This window comes from Salmo salar, chromosome 18, assembly GCF_965601325.2.
Source record: "Salmo salar chromosome 18, fSalSal1, whole genome shotgun sequence".
NCBI lineage: Eukaryota > Metazoa > Chordata > Actinopteri > Salmoniformes > Salmonidae > Salmo > Salmo salar.
The window spans coordinates 16,019,906-16,038,928 of NC_138308.1; the positions used below are offsets into that span (position 1 = coordinate 16,019,906).

Here is a 19,023-nt window from a genome sequence, read left to right on the forward strand (position 1 = left end):
CTAATGATAAGACATGACGTGAAAATACATATTTTTCGCCAACATATGATGGGGGTCCCTGGGTCACAGGTTTTCCTGGGAAGGGGTCCCTGGGCACATTTTTTTTTAAAGACCCCTGGTCTAAGTCAAGTCTACATCTTCATTCTGATCTGGTCATTAGACTAAAATGGTGTACACATATCACAAAACCATAGAAGGTAGGAGGTGCCTTAGGAGATCTATTCCAGAGCTACCACACCTGATCTAATAATCAAGCCCTTGATTAGTGAATCAGATGAGTTAGTTCAGGGCTACAACAAAATTGTGAAACATCTGGGGGTCCTTGAGAAGAGGTTTGAGAAGCACTGCACTCTAAGACTTTTCTGTAAACAGTAAAACACTGTAGAATGAACAGTAAAATACCTTCAATGTCTTTCACATAATAAATGCTGTAGATGGCACTGCATTATGGGCAAAATGCTGAAAAATACTGTTATAAACTGTAGTTGGAAGCCTCCTGTAAAATTACTCTAACATACTGTATTTCTTTACAATAATAACTTGTGCATACTGTAGATTAAAATGTTCAGTTTCAGGCACCAACCTCATGCTGTTGGGTGAGACGCCTGAAGCTCAGACTATTTTAGTAAATATCTTCTTGAAACGGCAGTGAAGTGGAATATTTTTAGCAGCTAATAGGTACACTGTAAAAAATATCTTGTTGTTTTTGCAGAATTATATAATAAAACAGCAATAATATTCATTATTTACAGTAAATAGCCGTAAATCGCAATGCATTCTTGGTGATTTTAAGTATAACTGGTAAATGATAAATTAAACTTTGGTTTAAAAATACATTACTCTAAAGAAGTACTGTATTTAGAATGGTGCTGTAATTCCACCCCACAGAATACAGTACCATACTGTATTTTTGGAGTGTCCAAAAACTTTTTAGCACTAGTGGGTGAATGATATTGTTGTTTCTGGTTCATTAGCATATTTTGTGGAGTGCCTTGTAAGAGGCTACATTTGTTGCACCCGTGAGTGACAATGCTGTACCAATTGAACTGATATGTGGTAATAGTGTCACAACAATTAAATGTGTATAGGGACATATTGGAGTTGCAACAAGCCTCAAACCTTTAATGGTTGAGTATTTGCTATGTCCTTGGTCTGTTTTTCACTGAAGCCACTACAAGTTCGGAAGCCTTTGTTATGGCCTCGAGAAGTGCAAGTGATATTAAAGACCAAATATGTATACACTACCGATCAAAACTTTTAGAACACCTACTCATTCAAGGGTTTTTCTTAATTTTTTACTATTTTCTACATTGTAGAATAATAGTGAAGACTTCAAAACCATGAAATAACAGATATGGAATCATGTAGTAACCAAAATAGTGTTAAACAAATCAAAATATATTTTATATTTGAGATTCTTCAAACTGCCTTGATGACAGCTTTGCACACTCTTGGCATTCTCTCAACCAGCTTCACTTGGAATGCTTTTCCAACAGTCTTGAAATATTTCCCACATATGCTGACCACATGTTGGCTGCTTTTCCTTCACTCTGCTGTACGATTCATCCCAAACCATCTCAATTTGGTTCAGTTCGGGGAATTGTGGAGGCCAGGTCATCTGATGTGGCACTCCATCACTCTCCTTCTAGCCCTTACACAGCTAGGTGGTGTGATGGGTCATTGTCCTGATGAAAAACAAATGATAGTCCCACTAAGCCAAAACCAGATGGGATGGCGTATCGCTGCAGAATGCTGTGGTAGCCATGCTTATTAAGTGTGCCTTGAATTCTAAAGAAATCACAGACAGTGTCACCAGTAAAGCACCCCCACACCATAACACCTCCTCCTCCATGCCTTACGGTGGGAAATACACATGAGGAGATCATCCGTTCACCCACACCGCGTCTCACAAAGACACGGAGGTTGGAACCAAAAATCTCCAATTTGGACTCCAGACCAAAGGACACATTTCCACCAGTCTAATGTCCATTGCTCGTGTTTCTTGGCCCAAGCAAGTCTCTTCTTCTTATTGGTATCCTTTATTAGTGGTTTCTTTGCAGCAATTCCTCTCCTCTGAACAGCTGATGTTGAGATGTGTCTGTAACTTGAACTCTGTGAAGCATTTATTTGGGCTGCAATTTCTGAGGCTGGTAACTCTAATGAATGTATCCTCTGCAGCAGAGGTAACTCTGGGACTTCCATTCCTGTGGTGGTCCTCATGAGAGCCAGTTTCATCATAGCGCTTGATGGTTTTTGCAAATGCACTTGAAGAAACTTTCAAAGTTCTTGAAATGTTCCGTATTGACTGACCTTCATGTCTTAAAGTAATGATGGATTGTCATTTCTCTTTGCTTATTTGAGCTGTTCTTGCCATAATATGCACTTGGTCTTTTACAAAATAGGGCTATCTTCTGAATACCATCCCTACCTCGTCACAATACAATTGATTGGCTCAAACGCATTAACCTGTTATGGCTAGGGGGCAGTATTTTCACAGCCGGATAAAAAACGTACCCGATTTAATCTGATTATTACTCCTGCCCAGAAACTAGAATATGCATATAATAGAAAACACTCCAAAGTTTCTAAAACTGTTTGAATGGTGTCTGTGAGTATAACAGAACTCATTTGGCAGGCCAAAACCTGAGAAGATTCCATGCAGGAAGTGCCCTGTCTGACAATTTCTTGCCCTTCTTGATTATCTCTATCCATTACAGAGGATCTCTGCTGTTACGTGACACTTCCTACGGCTCCCATGGGCTCTCAGAAGGCAGCAAAAAGCTGAATCATGGCTTTGCAGGCTCTGGCTGAAAAAAAGTAGCGCGTTTGGATAGTGGCTGGTTACAGTACTGTGAGACTTAGGCGCGTGCCCGAGTCGACCCCATGCTTTGTTTTCTTTCGTCTGTTTACCTAAACGCAGATTCCCGGTCGGAATATTATCGCTTTTTTATGAGAAAAATGGCATAAAAATTGATTTTAAACAGCGGTTTAGAAATCTTTTGTCACGAAATGCGCCATGCTCGTGACCCTTATTTACACTTCGGATAATGTCTTGAACGCACGAACAAAACGCCGCTGTTTGGATATAACTATGGATTATTTTGAACCAAACCAACATTTGTTATTGAAGTAGCAGTCCTAGGAGTGCATTCTGACGAAGAACACCAAAGGTAATCAAACTTTTCTAATAGTAAATCTGACTTTGGTCAGGGCTAAACTTGGTGGGTGTCTAAATAGCTAGCCGTGATGGCTGGGCTATCTACTCAGAATATTGCAAAATGTGCTTTCACCGAAAAGCTATTTTAAAATCGGACACCTCGATTGCACAAAGGAGTTCTGTATCTATAATTCTTAAAATAATTGTTATGTTTTTTGTGAACGTTTATCGTGAGTAATTTAGTAAATTCACCGGAGGTATGCTAGTTCTGAACGTCACATGCTAATGTAAAAAGCTGGTTTTTGATATAAATATGAACTTGATTGAACAAAACATGCATGTATTGTATAACATAATGTCCTAGTTGTGTCATCTGATGAAGATCATCAAAGGTTAGTGCTGCATTTAGCTGTGGTTTTGTTTTTTGTGACATTATATGCTAGCTTGAAAAATGGGTGTCTGATTATTTCTGGCTGGGTACTCTGCTGACATAATCTAATGTTTTGCTTTCGCTGTAAAGCATTTTTGAAATCGGACAGTGTGGTTAGATAAAGGAGAGTCTTGTCTTTAAAATGCTGTGAAATAGTCATATGTTTGAAAAATTGAAGTTTTCGGATTTTCGAGGAGTTTGTATTTCGCGCCACGCCTATCATTGGATATTGGAGCAGGTGTTCCGCTAGCGGAACGTCTAGATGAAAGAGGTTAAGAAGGAAAGGAATTCACAAATTAACTTTTAATAACGCACACCTGTTAATTGAAATGCATTCCAGGTGACTAACTGAGAGAATGCCAAGAGAATGCAAAGCTGTCATCAAGGCAAAGTCTGGCTATTTGAATAATCTCAAATACAAAATATATTTTGATTTGTTTAACACTTTTTTGGTTACTACATGATTCCATATGTGTTACAGTGGCTTGCGAAAGTATTCACCCCCTTGGCATTTTTCCTATGTTTTTGCCTTACAACCTGGAATTAAAATAGATTTTTTTAGGGTTTGTATCATTTGACTTACACAACATGCCTACCATTTTGAAGATGCAAAATATTTTTTATTGTGAACAAGAAATAACACAAAAAAACAGAAAACTTGATCTTGCATAACTATTTACCCCCGCAAACTCAATACTTTGTAGAGCCACCTTTTGCAGCAATTACAGCTGCAAGTCTCTTGGGGTATGTCTTTATAAGCTTGGCACATCTAGCCACTGGGATTTTGCCCATTCTTCAAGGCAAAACTGCTCCAGCTCCTTCAAGTTGGATGGGTTCCGCTGGTGTAGAGCAATCTTTAAGTCATACCACAGATTCTCAATTGGATTGAGGTCTGGGCTTTGACTAGGCCATTCCAAGACGTTTAAATGTTTCCCCTTAAACCACTTGAGTGTTGCTTTAGCAGTATGCTTAGGGTTTTTGCCCTGCTGGAAGGTGAACCTCTGTCCCAGTCTCAAATCTCTGGAAGACTGAAACCGGTTTCCCTCAAGAATTTCCCTGTATTTAGCGCCATCCATCATTCCTTCAAACATCCCCACAGCATGATGCTGCCACCACCAAGCTTCACTGTGGGGATGGTGTTCTCGGAGTGATGAGAGGTGTTGTGTTTACGCCAGACATAGCGTTTTCCTTGATGGCCAAAAAGCTCAATTTTAGTGTCATCTGACCAGAGTACCTTCTTCCATATGTTTGGGGAGTCTCCCACATGCCTTTGGCGAAAACCAAACATGATTGCTTCTTTTTTTCTTTAAGCATGTCTTTTTCTGGCCACACTTCCGTAAAGCCCAGCTCTGTGGAGTGTACGGCTTAAAGTGGTCCTATGGACCGATACCCCAATCTCCGCTGTGAAGCTTTGCAGCTCCTTCAGGGTTATCTTTGGTTTCTTTGTTGGCTCTCTGATTAATGCCCTCCTTGCATGGTCCGTGAGTTTTGGTGGGTGGCCGTCTCTTGGCAGGTTTGTTGAGGTGCCATATTCTTTCCATTTTTAAATAATGGATTTAATGGTGCTTCGTGGGATGTTCAAAGTTTTGGATATTTTTTTATAACCCATCCCTGATCTGTACTTCTCCACAACTTTGTCCCTGACCTGATTGGAGAGCTCCTTGGTCTTTATGGTGCCGCTTGCTTAGTGGTGTTGCAGACTCTGGGGCCTTTCAGAACAGGTGTATATATACTAAGGTAATGTGACACTTAAATAAAGTCCACCTGTGTGCAATATAACTAATTATGTGACTTCTGAAGGTAATTGGTTGCACCAGATCTTATTTAGGGGCTTCAAAGCAAAGGGGGTGAATACATACGCACGTATCACTTTTCCATAAATCATTTTTTTTTTTTTTTTTTTAAGAAGTTATTGTTTTTCATTTCACTTCCCCAATTTCGACTATTTTGTGTATGTCCATTACATGAAATCTAAATAAAAATCAATTTAAATTACAGGTTGTAATGCAACAAAATAGGAAAAACATCAAAGGGGATGAATACTTTTGCAAGGCACTGTATTTCATAGTTTTGATGTCTTCACTATTATTCTACAATGTAGAAAATAGTAAAAATAAAGAAAAATCCTTGAATGAGTAGGTGTTCTAAAACTTTTGACCAGTAGTGTATATATTTGATATGCTGTAATATGCTTGCACCAATCCCATTCAATTACAGTAAAATACAAACCTCTTCAATTAATAGAATTAATTTATTCATTCATCCATTCATTACAATTACTGAAAAAATATTACATTAAGTGTATTAGTACCGTAAAACGGATTACTGTAACATGCTGTACTGTAAATTTACAGCATTATACTGGCAGAGGAGTTGCCAGCAAATGACTGTAATTATATAATACTGCTGTATAATAATGCTGTGTTGGTGTAATGATTACAGTAGGCTCATTCATTTACAGTATAATGCTGTATTGTATAATACAGCACTGTGTTTCTTACTGTAAAACATTTTACAGCATCCCTGTGTGAAGCAAAATTAAAGTATTTAGCTGGCAACTATACTATCAGTATAATGCTGTACATTTAGACGGAAAAGTTTTACAATGTGCTCTAGTTACTTCCCGAAAGTAATGCGCAATTACAAGAAAAAGGGAAGGCCCATTATTTGACATTTACACTTTTTCCCTGGACAACTGTACAATATTTCCAAGTGGTTGTTGTCCACAACAATTCATTTGTATCATGTGTTCCACATTCTTTACTATTTTCACACACATGTGGTGAATTTTCAAAACTCTTAGTATAAAACTCCAAACTGGTAACACTTGCAATGCACCAAGTCTTAAATTGTAATCTTTCATTGTGAATTCATTTTGTTTGTAGACATCTTTCACTACACAATCATTGATCCAAAATATAAGTTTACTGTGAAATACTGTATAATGAGTACATTGGTTTAATCACCAAAACACAACATATTGATATCTTCTCAATTTAGTTATTTTAACAACCAGCAAAAACCAATAGCAAAATATTTAAGATACATTTTTCAAAATTGCCCTTTGAATGTAAATTATGAGTACTGTAAATTACATTATATTACACTTTTTTCACATTAGGCAATACATTTGCACTACCTATTAAAATTGACTGAAAATCAAGTTTCCATCATTTCTATCCCATGTGTGATCAAAGGTGTGATCATGTTTAACAATGTTTAGCAGGCACTAGTTTGCATCAAGCATGTCTTGAGCATTTGGCCATAGGTTCTCATTGAAATCGCAGTAAATATCCTCATTGTTCATGCACCTGGGGAAAAACCTTTTGCCATTGCGAATCCATGCCTGACATAGGTCTGGATTGAAATAATTGCACTGCTAAATGACTAAAATGTAAATTTAGTACCCCTCTCCATATTTTCAAGCATTGTTCTGAATGTATCATGTTATGGGTATGCTTGTAATCGTTAAGGACTGGCCAGTTTTTCAGGATATTTTTTTTTTATACATAATATGGAGCTAAGCACAGGCAAAATCCTAGTTCATTCTGCTTTCTACCAGACACTGGGAGATGTCCTTTCAGCAGGACAATAACCTAAAACACAAGGACAAATCTACACTGGAGTTGCTTACCAAGAGGACAGTGAATGTTCCTGAGTAGCCGAGTTACAGTTTTGACACAAATCAGATTGAAAATCTATGACAAGACTTGAAACCGGTTGTCTAGCAATGAGCAACAACCAATTTGACAGAGCTTGAATAATTTTGAAAAGAATAATGGGCAAATATTGTACAATCCAGGTGTGCAAACCTCTTAGAGAATTACCCAGAAAGACTCACAGCTGTAATCACTGCCAAAGGTGATTCTAACCTGTATTGTGTGAATATTTACAGTACACCTACTCATTCAAGGGTTTTTCTTTATTTTTACAATTTTCTACATCAAAACTATGAAATAACACATAGGGAATCATGTAGTAACCAAAAAAGTGTTTTATATTTGAGATTCCACCCTTTGCCTTGATGAGAGCTTTGCACAGTCTTGGCATTCTCTCTACCAGCTTCATGAGGTAGTCACCTGGAATGCATTTCAATTAACAGGTGTGGATTTTTTTTCTTCTTCTTAATGCGTTTGAGACAATCAGTTGTGTTGTGACAAGGTAGGGGTGGTATACAGAAGATAGCCCTATTTGGTAAAAGACCAAGTCCATATTATGGCAAGAACAGCTCAAATAAGCAAAGAGAAATGACAGTACATCATTACTTTAAGACATGAAGGTCAGTCAATCTGGAAAATTTCAAGAACTTTGAAAGTTTCTTCAAGTGCAGTCTCAAAAACCATCAAGCGCTATGATGAAACTGGCTCTCATGAGGACCGCCACAGGAAAGGTAGACTCAGATTTACCTCTGCTGCAGAGGATATAAGTTCATTAGTTACCAGCCTTAGAAATTGCAGCCAATGAAATCAATTTTAGAATAAGGCTGTAATTTAACAAAATGTGGAAAAAGTAAATAGGTCTGAATACTTTCCGAATGCACAGTACAAAAGTATGTACATTATGTACTAGTCCCCCTTGTCCCACTCAATATGCCTCAGATACCTCCTTTGTCCCACCTCCCAGACATGCGGTGATCTTACCCAGCATAACTAGTACGTCCAGAGATGCAACCTCTCTTATCATCACAAAATTCCTGGGTTTACCTCCACTGTACCCACACCCCACCATACCTCTGCCTGTACATTAGGACCTGAATCTATTCTACCACGCCCAGAAATCTGCTCCTTTTATTCTCTGTCCCCAACGCACTAGACGACCAGTTTTGATAGCCTTTAGCCGTACCCTCATCCTACTCCTCCTCTGTTCCTCGGGTGATGTGGAGGTTAACCCCGGCCCTACGTGTCCCCAGGCACTCTCATTTGTTGACTTCTGTAACCGAAAAAGCCTCCCTAAGTTTGTTTTACTCACTGCTTTAGCACACTCCGCCAACCCTGATGTCTGAATCCTGGCTTAGGAAGGCCACCAACAATTCTGAGATTTCCATCCCCAACTACAACATTTTCCATCAAGATAGAACTGCCAAAGGGGGAGGAGCTGCAATCTACTGCAGATATAGCTTGCAAAGTTCTGTCATACTTTCCAGGTCTATGCCCAAACAGTTCGAGCTTCTAATTTTAAAAATGAATCTCTCCAGAAATAAGTCTCTCACTGTTGCTGCCTGTTATAGACCCCCCTCAGCTCCCAGCTGTGCCCTGGACACCATATGTGAATTGATTGCCCCTCATCTATCTTCAGAGTTCGTTCTGTTAGGTGACCTAAACTGGGATATGCTTAACACCCTGGCAGTTCTACAATCTAAGCTAGATGCCCTCAATCTCACACAAATTATCAAGGAACCCACCAGGTACAACCCAAAATCCGTAAACATGGGCACCCTCATAGATATTATCCTGACCAACTTGCCCTCCAAATAGACCTCTGCTGTTTTCAATCAGGATCTCAGCGATGACTGCCTCATTCCCTGCATCCGCTTTGGGTCCGCGGTCAAACGACCACCACTCATCACTGTCAAACGCTCCCTAAAACACTTCTGCGAGCAGGCCTTTCTAATCGACCTGGCCCGGGTATCCTGGAAGGATATTGACCTCATCCCGTCAGTCGAGGATGCCTGGTCATTCTTTAAAAGTAATTTCCTCACCATCTTAAATAAGCATGCCCCTTTTACAAAATGTAGAACTAAGATCAGATATAGGCCTTGGTTCACTCCAGACCTGACTGCCCTCAACCAGCACAAAAACATCCTGTGGCGGACTGCAATAGCATCGAATAGTCCCAGCAATATGCGACTGTTCAGGGAAGTCAGGAACCAATACACGCAGTCAGTCAGGAAAGCAAAGGTTAGCTTTTTCAAACAGAAATTTGCATCCTGTAGCTCTAACTCCCAAAAAGTTTTGGGACACTGTAAAGTCCATGGAGAACAAGAGCACCTCCTCCTAGCTGCCCACTGCACTGAGGCTAGGTAACACTGTCACCACCGATAAATCCACGATAATCGAGAATTTCAATAAGCATTTCTCTACGGCTGGCCATGCTTTCCTCCTGGCTACCCCAACCCCGGCCAACAGCTCCGCACCCCCCGCAGCTACTTGCCCAAGCCTCCCCAGCTTCTCCTTCACCCAAATCCAGATAGCAGATGTTCTGAAAGAGCTGCAAAACATGGACCCGTACAAATCAGCTGGGCTAGACAATCTGGACCCTCTCTTTCTAAAATTATCCGCTGCGATTGTTGCAACCCCTATTACGACTCTGTTCAACCTCTTTCGTATTTAGATCCCTAAAGATTGGAAAGCTTCCGCGGTCATCCCCCTCTTCAAAGGGGGTGACACTAGACCCAAACTGTTATAGACCTATAACCATCCTGCCCTGCCTTTCTAAAGTCTTCGAAAGCCAAGTTAATAAACAGATCACTGACCATTTGGAATCCCACCGTACCTTCTCCGCTGTGCAATCCGGTTTCCGAGCTGGTCACGGGTGCACCTCAGCCACGACCAAGGTACTAAACAATATCATAACCACCATCGATAAAAGATTGTACTGTGCAGCCGTCTTCATTGACCTGGCCAAGGCTTTCGACTCTGTCAATCACAATATTCTTATCGGCAGATTCAACAGCCTTGGTTTCTCAAATGACTGCCTCGCCTGGTTCACCAACTACTTCTCAGACAGAGTTCAGTGTGTCAAATCGGAGGGCCTGTTGTCCGGACCTCTGGCAATCTCTATGGGAGTACCACAGGGTTCAATTCTCGGGCCGACTCTTTTCGCTGTATATATCAATGATGTTGCTCTTGCTGCAGGTGATTCCATGATCCACCTCTACGCAGACGACACCATTCTGTATACATCTGGCCCCTCTTTGGACACTGTGTTAACAAGCCTCTAAACGAGCTTCAATGCCATACAACACTGTTTTCGTGGCATCCAACTGCTCTTAAGCGCTAGTAAAACTAAATGCATCTTCAACCGTTCGCTGCCCGCCCCCGGCCAGCCCGACTAGCATCACTACTCTGGACGGTTTTGACTTAGAATATATGGAAAACTACAAATACCTAGGTGTCTGGCTAGACTGTAAACTCTCCTTCCAGACTCAGATTAAACATCTCCAATCCAAAATTAAATCTAGAATCGTCTTTCTATTCCGCAACAAAGCCTCCTTCACTCACGCCGCCAAACATACCCTCGTAATACTGACTATCCCACTGATCCTCGACTTCGGCGATGTCATTTACAAAATAGCCTCCAACACTCTATTCAGCAAACTGGATGCAATCTATCACAGTGCCATCCGTTTTGTCACCATAGCCCTATATACCACCCACCACTACAACCTGTATGCTCTAATCAGCTAGCCCTCACTACATATTCGTCGCCAGACCCACTGGCTCCAGGTAATCTATAAGTCTTTGCTAGGTAAAGCTCCGCCTTATCTCAGCTCACTGGTCACGATAACAACACCCACCCGTAGCATGCGCTCCAGCAGGTATATCTCACTGGTCATCCCCAAAGCCATCACCTCCTTTGGCCGCCTTTCCTTCCCGTTCTCTGCTGCCAATGACTGGAACGAATTGCAAAAATCGCTGAAGCTGGAGACTTATATTTCCCTCACTAACTTTAAACATCAGCTATCCGAGCAGCTAACCGATCGCTGCAGCTGTACATAGCCCATCTTTAAATAGCCCATCCAATCTACCTACCTCATCCCCACATTGTTTTTATTTACTTTTCTGCTCTTTTGCACACCAGTATTCTGCTTGCACATCATCATCTGCTCATCTATCACTCCAGTGTTAACTTGCTAAATTGTAATTACTTGCTACTATGGCCTATTTATTGCCTTACCTCCTCACGCCATTTGCACACACTGTATATAGATTTTTTTCTATTGTGTTATTGACTGTACACTTGTTTATTCCATGTGTAACTCTGTGTTGTTTGTGTCGCACTGCTTTGCTTTATCTTGGCCAGGTCACAGTTGTAAATGAGAACTTGTTCTCAACTAGCCTACCTGGTTAAATAAAGGTGAAATAAAAATAAAATAACAAAATCCCTTTAAATTTATACACCTGTTGCTGACAGGTGTATAAATTGAGCACACAGCCATGTAATCTCCATAGACAAAAATTGGCAGTAGAATGACCTTACTGAAAAGCTCAGTGACTATTTTTGTATTTATTTTTGTGTTTTTGTGTAATTTTCTCCCCTTTTTCTCCCCAATTTCATGATATTACAATCTTGTCTCATCGCTGCAACTCACCAACGGGCTCGAGAGAGAGGCGAAGGTCGAGTCATGCGTCCTCCGAAACATGATCCGCCAAACCGCACTTCTTAACACCTGCTCATATAACACGGACGCCAGCCGCACCAATGTGTCGGAGGAAACACCGTTCAACTGACGGGCTGACTTCGGCTCACAGAATAGGACCGCTGAGTGCTGAAGCACGTAGTGTGCAAAAATCATCTGTCCTTGGTTGCAACACTCACTACCAAGTTCCAAACTGCCTCTGGAAGCAACGTCAGCACAATAACTGTTCGTGGGCGAGCCGCACACAAGCCTAAGATCACCATGCACAATGCCAAGCATAGGCTGGAGTGGTATAAAGCTTGCCGCCATTGGACTCTGGAGCAGTGGAAACGTGTTCTCTGGAGTGATGAATCACGCTTCAACATCTGGCAGACCGACAGATGAATCTAGATTTGGCGGATGCCAGGAGAACGCTATTTGCTCGAACGCATTGTGCCGACTGTAAAGTTTGGTGGAGGAGGAATAATGGTCTGGGGCTATTTCTATAGTTTGGGCTAGGCCATTAGTTCCAATGAAGGGAAATGTTATCGCTACAGCACACAATTACATTCTAGACGACTCTGTGCTTCCTACTTTGTGGCAACAGTTTGGGGAAGGCCCTTTCCTGTTTCAGCATGACAATGCCCCGTTCACAAAGCGATGTCCATACAGAAATGGTTTGTCAAGATCAGTGTGGAAGAACTTGACTGACCTGCATGGAGCCCTAACCTCAACCCCATCGAACCCCTTTGGGATGAATTGGAACTCCGACTGCGAGCCAGGCCTAATTGCCCAAAATTAGTGCCCGATCTCACTAATGCTCTTGTGGCTGAATAGAAGCAAACCCCTGCAGCAATGTTCCAACATCTGTCAGCTCAGGGATTCAATCTTGCAACCTTCTGGTTAGTAGTCCAACGGTCTAACCACTAGGCTACCTGCCGCATTGCATTGTGAAAGGCAATTACTTTATATGAACATGCATTGCAATGTGAAACATTATTATTTCTAGATGAAAAAGTGACTGTATGAGTTTGTGTGTTGTACTTAGTCAATTGAAAATGTGCTTAGAGTTTTGAAACAACTGTAGTAAGAGTTGTGAAAATGTACCACATACTGTACTTGTGAAAATTGCACTAAAGCAATAAAATAAAACTGTAATCGAATAGCATTTCAAACATGACAAAATATGCAAATACATAGATGGCCATATGGATGCCCAATAGCAACTGTAATATCATCAAATAATCCTTATTGAAAGTGCACCATCAGAGTTCTCCCCAGAACATCTTTTTTTTTTTTGAAGAGATAAACGTTATAGCAAAAACATTCATATGTGTAGAAAGCACAGCTGCATGTGGCCAGCCATGCCTGGCTGGGACTGGATTGTTGGGAGGAGGAGGTATTGTACAGAAGCTCTTCCCCAACCCTGGCAGAACTGCCAGGTGGAAGCAGAGGGCTTCTGTCCAAAGAATTGTGTGTGTAATGATTAGAGTGATGAGTCCAGCTTCAGCGGGCTGAGAAATCACTCTGCCCACTCTGAATCAGACCTAGACATTTGGCAAGCATTTCACAAAATAACTGTACACTGGATTACAGGACCAATTTTTGTACAGAAAATGTTAGTAAAGTTTTTTGCACCAAGAATGATGGTGTCTACAGAGAAATTAGGTGCAATATTTGTTTCAAGGGAAGAATTGGAAGCATACAATGGGCAAAGTCCTTCATTGCTCATTAGGCTGACCCACCTTGGAGGCCAGGGCTTCCACACTCTGTCTGCATGTCCTCTCTATGTCCAGGTTATCCTGAATGCTGTTGACCTCTTCAATTACCATGTGGGACACTGTAGGAGAGTGACAGAAACAACACTGTTGAACACCTCCAATCCAGCGTAAACATTGTGCAGTACTTTTTTTTCTTTATCTGCGATTGATTGAATTGGGGCCTAAGTCATTTATCTATTTTTATCAATAACAGAGTTAAAAAAACATTTTTGCCATGTGGTCTGATTCTAAGGTTCACCTTATAGAGCCCCACAGTGGAGGTGTCATAATACCCATAAAACATAGCGGTCAAACAGGGAAATGGTTCCAATCATTTTTCCCATTGGGAATTTTAAAAACACTTAAAATAAGGGCTGTATTTCGTGCAGGTTTACCCTGGCGTGACATTTTGTTAACCGTGTAAATCTCTCTCGGACAAGATTACTTTAGCAATATATTCGGTTCTATTTAAATCATGCAAAGAAAAATTTGAAATCCCTGCGAGCTCCTGCATGTCATCTCTAGCTGACACCTTTGCTAACAGGTATTGTGTCAATTTAAAACTCACACATGACAGTGTGTAAGAAATGTTGCCAATTTATTCATTTCCACATTTAGCTAACATTAGAATTCTGAGATTCTTACCTTTTCCTCGATTCGGCAGTCTCGTCCAGATCATCATGGTATTTGTAGTTCTTTATGATAGCCACATTAGCAGCTAATTCAGATTTCATTTTTGGGGGTAAATACAGATGAATATATTTATAAAAGTCACCTTCTCCTAGAGAGATTTACACAGTTATCAAAACATCACACCAGGATAAGCGTACACAAAACACAGCCTTTATTTTAAGTGTTTGTAAAAACCCCTATGGGAAAAAATGAATGGTGGAAAAAAGATTGGAACCAAGATTGACCTCTAGGTTTTATGGGTATTATGACTCATACTGTGGAACTCTATCGGAGCTCATATCTTTATGTTGTTTTATGTTTCAGTCTTGAATATCATAAAGATTTTTTTTTACATGTCTTTGGTTGGAAATATTTAGTTGCTTTTACAATTAGCTTTACATCCCAAGGTTAGAGGTAACGTTACACCTCAAGGATGAGACGACTAGGGAATTGTGCACTTCTTATGCGCTCTTTACAAAACAAGCTAAACAAGATAAACATTAGCATTTCTGTTGACACACTTACTGTGGAATCTGATACTTTTTCTACATTTACTAAGAAATATACTCATGTCAACACAAGGTCACAACACTTGACAATATACACTACTGTTCAAAAGTTTGGGGTCACTTAGAAATGTCGTTGTTTTTGAAAGAAAAGCTCATTTTCTGTCCATTAAAATAACATCAAATGGATCAGAAATACAGTGTAGACATTGTTAATGTTGTAAATTACTATTGTTGCTGGAAACGGCTGATAGTACCCGCAAAACACCAGTCTCAACGTCAACAGTGAAGAGGCGACTCGGGGATGCTAGGCAGAGTTGCAAAGAAAAAGCCATCTCAGACTGGCCAATAAAAATAAAATATTAAGATGGGCAAAAGAACACAGACACTGGACAGAGGAACTCTGCCTAGAAGGCCAGCATCCCGGAGTCGCCTCTTCACTGTTGACATTGAGACTGGTGTTTAGCGGGTACTATTTAATGAAGCTGCCAGTTGAGGACTTGTGAGGTGTCTGTTTCTCAAACTAGACACTCAAATATACTTGTCCTCTTGTTCAGTTGTGCACCAGGCCCTCCCACTCCTCTTTCTATTCTGGTTAGAGACAGTTTGCGCTGTTCTGTGAAGGGAGTACTACACAGCGTTGTACGAGATCTGCAGTTTCTTGACAATTTCTTGCATGGAATAGCCTTCATGTCTCAGATCAAGAATAAACTGACGAGTTTCAGAAGAAAGTTATTTGTTTCTGGACATTTTGAGCCTGTAATCGAACCCACAAATGCTGATGCTCCAGATACTCAACTAGTCTAAAGAATACCAGTTTTATTGCTTCTTTAATCAGGACAACAGTTTTCAGCTATGCTAACATAATTGCAAAAGGGTTTTCTAATGATCAATTAGAAAACCCTTTTGGATTAGCTAAAACAATGTGCCATTGGAACACAGGAGTGATGGTTGCTGATAATGGGCCTCTGTACGCCTATGTAGATATTCCATTAAAAATCAGCCGTTTCCAGCGACAATGGTCATTTACAACATTAACAATTTCTACACTGTATTTCTGATCAATTTGATGTTATTTTAAATGGACAAAAAAATTGCTTTTCTTTCAAAAACAAGGACATTTCTATGTGACCCCAAACCTTTGAACGGTGGTGTAAGTATGTATGTTTCTGTTTTCTTTTGTGTCAGACATTTGCCATGAACCACATATATTCTCTTTTCAATTTAAAAAGAAGTTAACTAATATTACTAATGCCACTGAGGTCTTATTGATTCTGCTTTCCGGGAAAAATCACAAGATCAGTGGAACTATGAAAACACATTTGAGACTATGTAAAACCACTACAGGAAGGTCGAAGAAAACAACCTCCCTGAAACAATGGGTGCATTTGATTACAATTTAATTAATGTCATTGTGTGTTCATGGTCAGACATGACAACTGATTATAGAACCATAATGGATCATTTCACCAGAGTGGTTAGTTAGTGTTTGTTGATGGAAATTGCTGATGGAAACTCAAAAGGGCATGAGATTGACTGTAGGATAAAATATAAACATTTAGCGACCATTATCTAGCCCCTGATGTAAGACTTTTTAAACTGTGAAGTATAAAAGCTCCCTTTAGCCAAAAAAAACAAACTTTCAGAGACACACTTAATGTTCTAAACGTTGACTTCATTTGCAGGCGTAATCACAAACCCCACAAAAAGAGAACGGGCTTACTGCCACTTAACTAATTAAATATTGTGGTCGAAGGGGAAAAATAGGAATTAATGCCGTTAACACAGGCCTATCCCTTCCCAATGACACCTAATTGAAACTTGATGAACGTCTGTGCCTGCGATATCAAAAGTTCCTCCTGCACCCTCTCCACATAAGTCATTCAATAGCACTTAGCTGACAGTTTCATCCCAGCATCTCTGTGGCTCCGCTCTTTCACAGACTCATAATGCCCAACACACTCAACACCAGCAAAGGACGCCTTGAAATAAATTACACGTTAATTGTAATTACTGGTAGACATGGTAAATAAACAGGCCTGGAAGTGGAAAGTGTACAAGTGCGGGGCGACTGGGGTTCTGACATGTCAGAATTGGCAGTCTTAATTGTACGTTTCGGCCTCACCATCATCGCTCCATCTTTTTCTCCCCTCTTTTTCCCCTCCTGTCGGGGAAGACAGTGATTACCCCTGTGCTGACGTGTGGTATAATGGTATCAGCGAGCAGACAGAGCAGTGAATTAAATTGTATCTGCAGCCGTACTGAAGCCTTGATGAGGGGGCAGATGCCTTTGTGGTCTTATCATTATAACACAATGGTCATGTTGTCATCAACCTTGCCATCGTCAATTGAAAAGACGTGATTGTGTGTTGGGGGCTTTTTTTCTCTCCCTCTTCGTCCCGTCGTTTCTTTGTGAATAGGAGCAATTTTCTCAGAGCTATGAAATCACGTAATAGGTCCTAATATGCAGCTGCTTGGCATAGCAAGGCAGCCTCTATTAAATTGGAAGTCAAACAAAATATGTGTTTTTTGGCTGGAGAAATACTAGATGTATGAGCAGAAGGCACATTTATTCAGATGAAAATCCTTCGACTGACGTGATTACAAAGAACAACTATTTCAACCATCTCTGACATATTTATACCTTCTAAAATTCCAGAGATCAAATTACTGGCTTGAGTGGTTTGTGTGACGCATTTTGGTTTTAAGAAAAAAAATCCCTGCGAAAAAAACACAGAAATGCATTGTATTTCAAGCACATTTGTATGTGTGGAAGGAAACAGTAATAGTGGAGAAGAAGCAGAGAAGATGCTTTAAGTGTCATTTTGCATTCTGAAGACTAGTATTTACAAAAGAAAATCATATGACTGTACGTTTCTCTGATATAACTAAAGGTTAATCAATTTGCATTGACAGAAGTGGCAAGCATAAGAGTAAACCAAGCCATGTTACCGCCTAAAGGGTGTGCCTTTTACCCAAGGTAAATGACAAACACACATTGTTCATAGTGAGTCCAGGGTTCAAAGGTTACAGCAGCAGAGCTAGTGTGCTTGATAGCATGAAAAGAATGCTGTGGTAAACATTACATAACAGAACTGTAGGTGTTTATAGTCCCTCCTGTACAATCCCTGACTAGTTTCCAATGATGCATATGTTACCAGGAGGAAAACAATAGCAACCTGGTATGTAAGAATATCAGATCAATATTAGATCATTCATCTTTGACGAAAGATGGATTTGACTAAAACATATATTTTTTTTTATGTTCTCACCTTTTTGAAACTCTTCAAGCCTTTTGACTGCCTCGTCTCTCTCTGCCTGCATCCGTTGACACTGATATGACCAAAGCACAAAAGAGAACAATTGTATTTATTTACATTGGTGTCCTACCTTCATTGAGCCAGTCTATGCAAGATCATACTCCACTTGAACTCAATCTGAGAACGACATTTCAGTGGGAGTACAGCTGAGGTCATGAAGATGATGGACTCTGTAAAAAGGCTTCCCAATATGAACCTTATGTGAACCTTAACAAGTGCTACATAAACCACCACCACCACATAGCTGAAAGTGAAATGATGAAAGCAGAATCCTCCAAAATCCAGACGACATTCATATCTCCGAGGCACAATGCATACATTACATATGATATGAGATTGAACGTTTATCACAACAGCATGCAAATCTGATATGATACAATTAATGAGCTCTTTTCTCTGTTGAAACCATTGCAGTGAAAGTACTGGCTAGTTCAAAGAGTCCTGAGTAGTATACTATGTACAGGGCAGTTTATGTTCATTTGTTTTGTCTGCCATGCTAAAATAACCCCTATCTGGAGAATTGTAGGGAAATGGCACTGATTGAATTTGGCTCCAGGTTTTCCAAGCCATGTCTGCCATGATTCTAAGCCCTGCTATAGCACCACAATAAAGCATCTCTCTCTCTCTCTCTCTCTCTCTCTCTCTCTCACACACACACACACACATAGTCTCTCTTTCACACATACAATCATTTAAAAAAATAAGCAAACCTTTATTTTCTTTCATCATTAATCACTATCAATCATTAAGTGCTAACACAGTTGAAATTACGCACACCTCCCCAAGACCTGTTGCATGGATACCTATACACATTAACTGAACAGTTATAACAAGCCTTGT

The 19,023-nt window shown here is 40.3% G+C and overlaps 1 protein-coding gene across 2 annotated transcripts in view; it reads right to left on the bottom strand.

The window, feature by feature from the left end:
- shtn1 (shootin 1) overlaps positions 1-19,023 on the bottom strand; it is a 44,124-nt gene that overhangs the window by 20,529 nt on the left and 4,572 nt on the right. For both annotated transcript variants that reach the window (XM_014154473.3, XM_045700773.2), the window contains 2 exons: positions 18,136-18,196; positions 13,671-13,765 (listed from right to left, as the gene is read on the bottom strand). In XM_014154473.3, the coding sequence (XP_014009948.1) occupies positions 13,671-13,765; positions 18,136-18,196 (156 nt within the window). The remainder of the gene's footprint in view (positions 1-13,670; positions 13,766-18,135; positions 18,197-19,023) is intronic.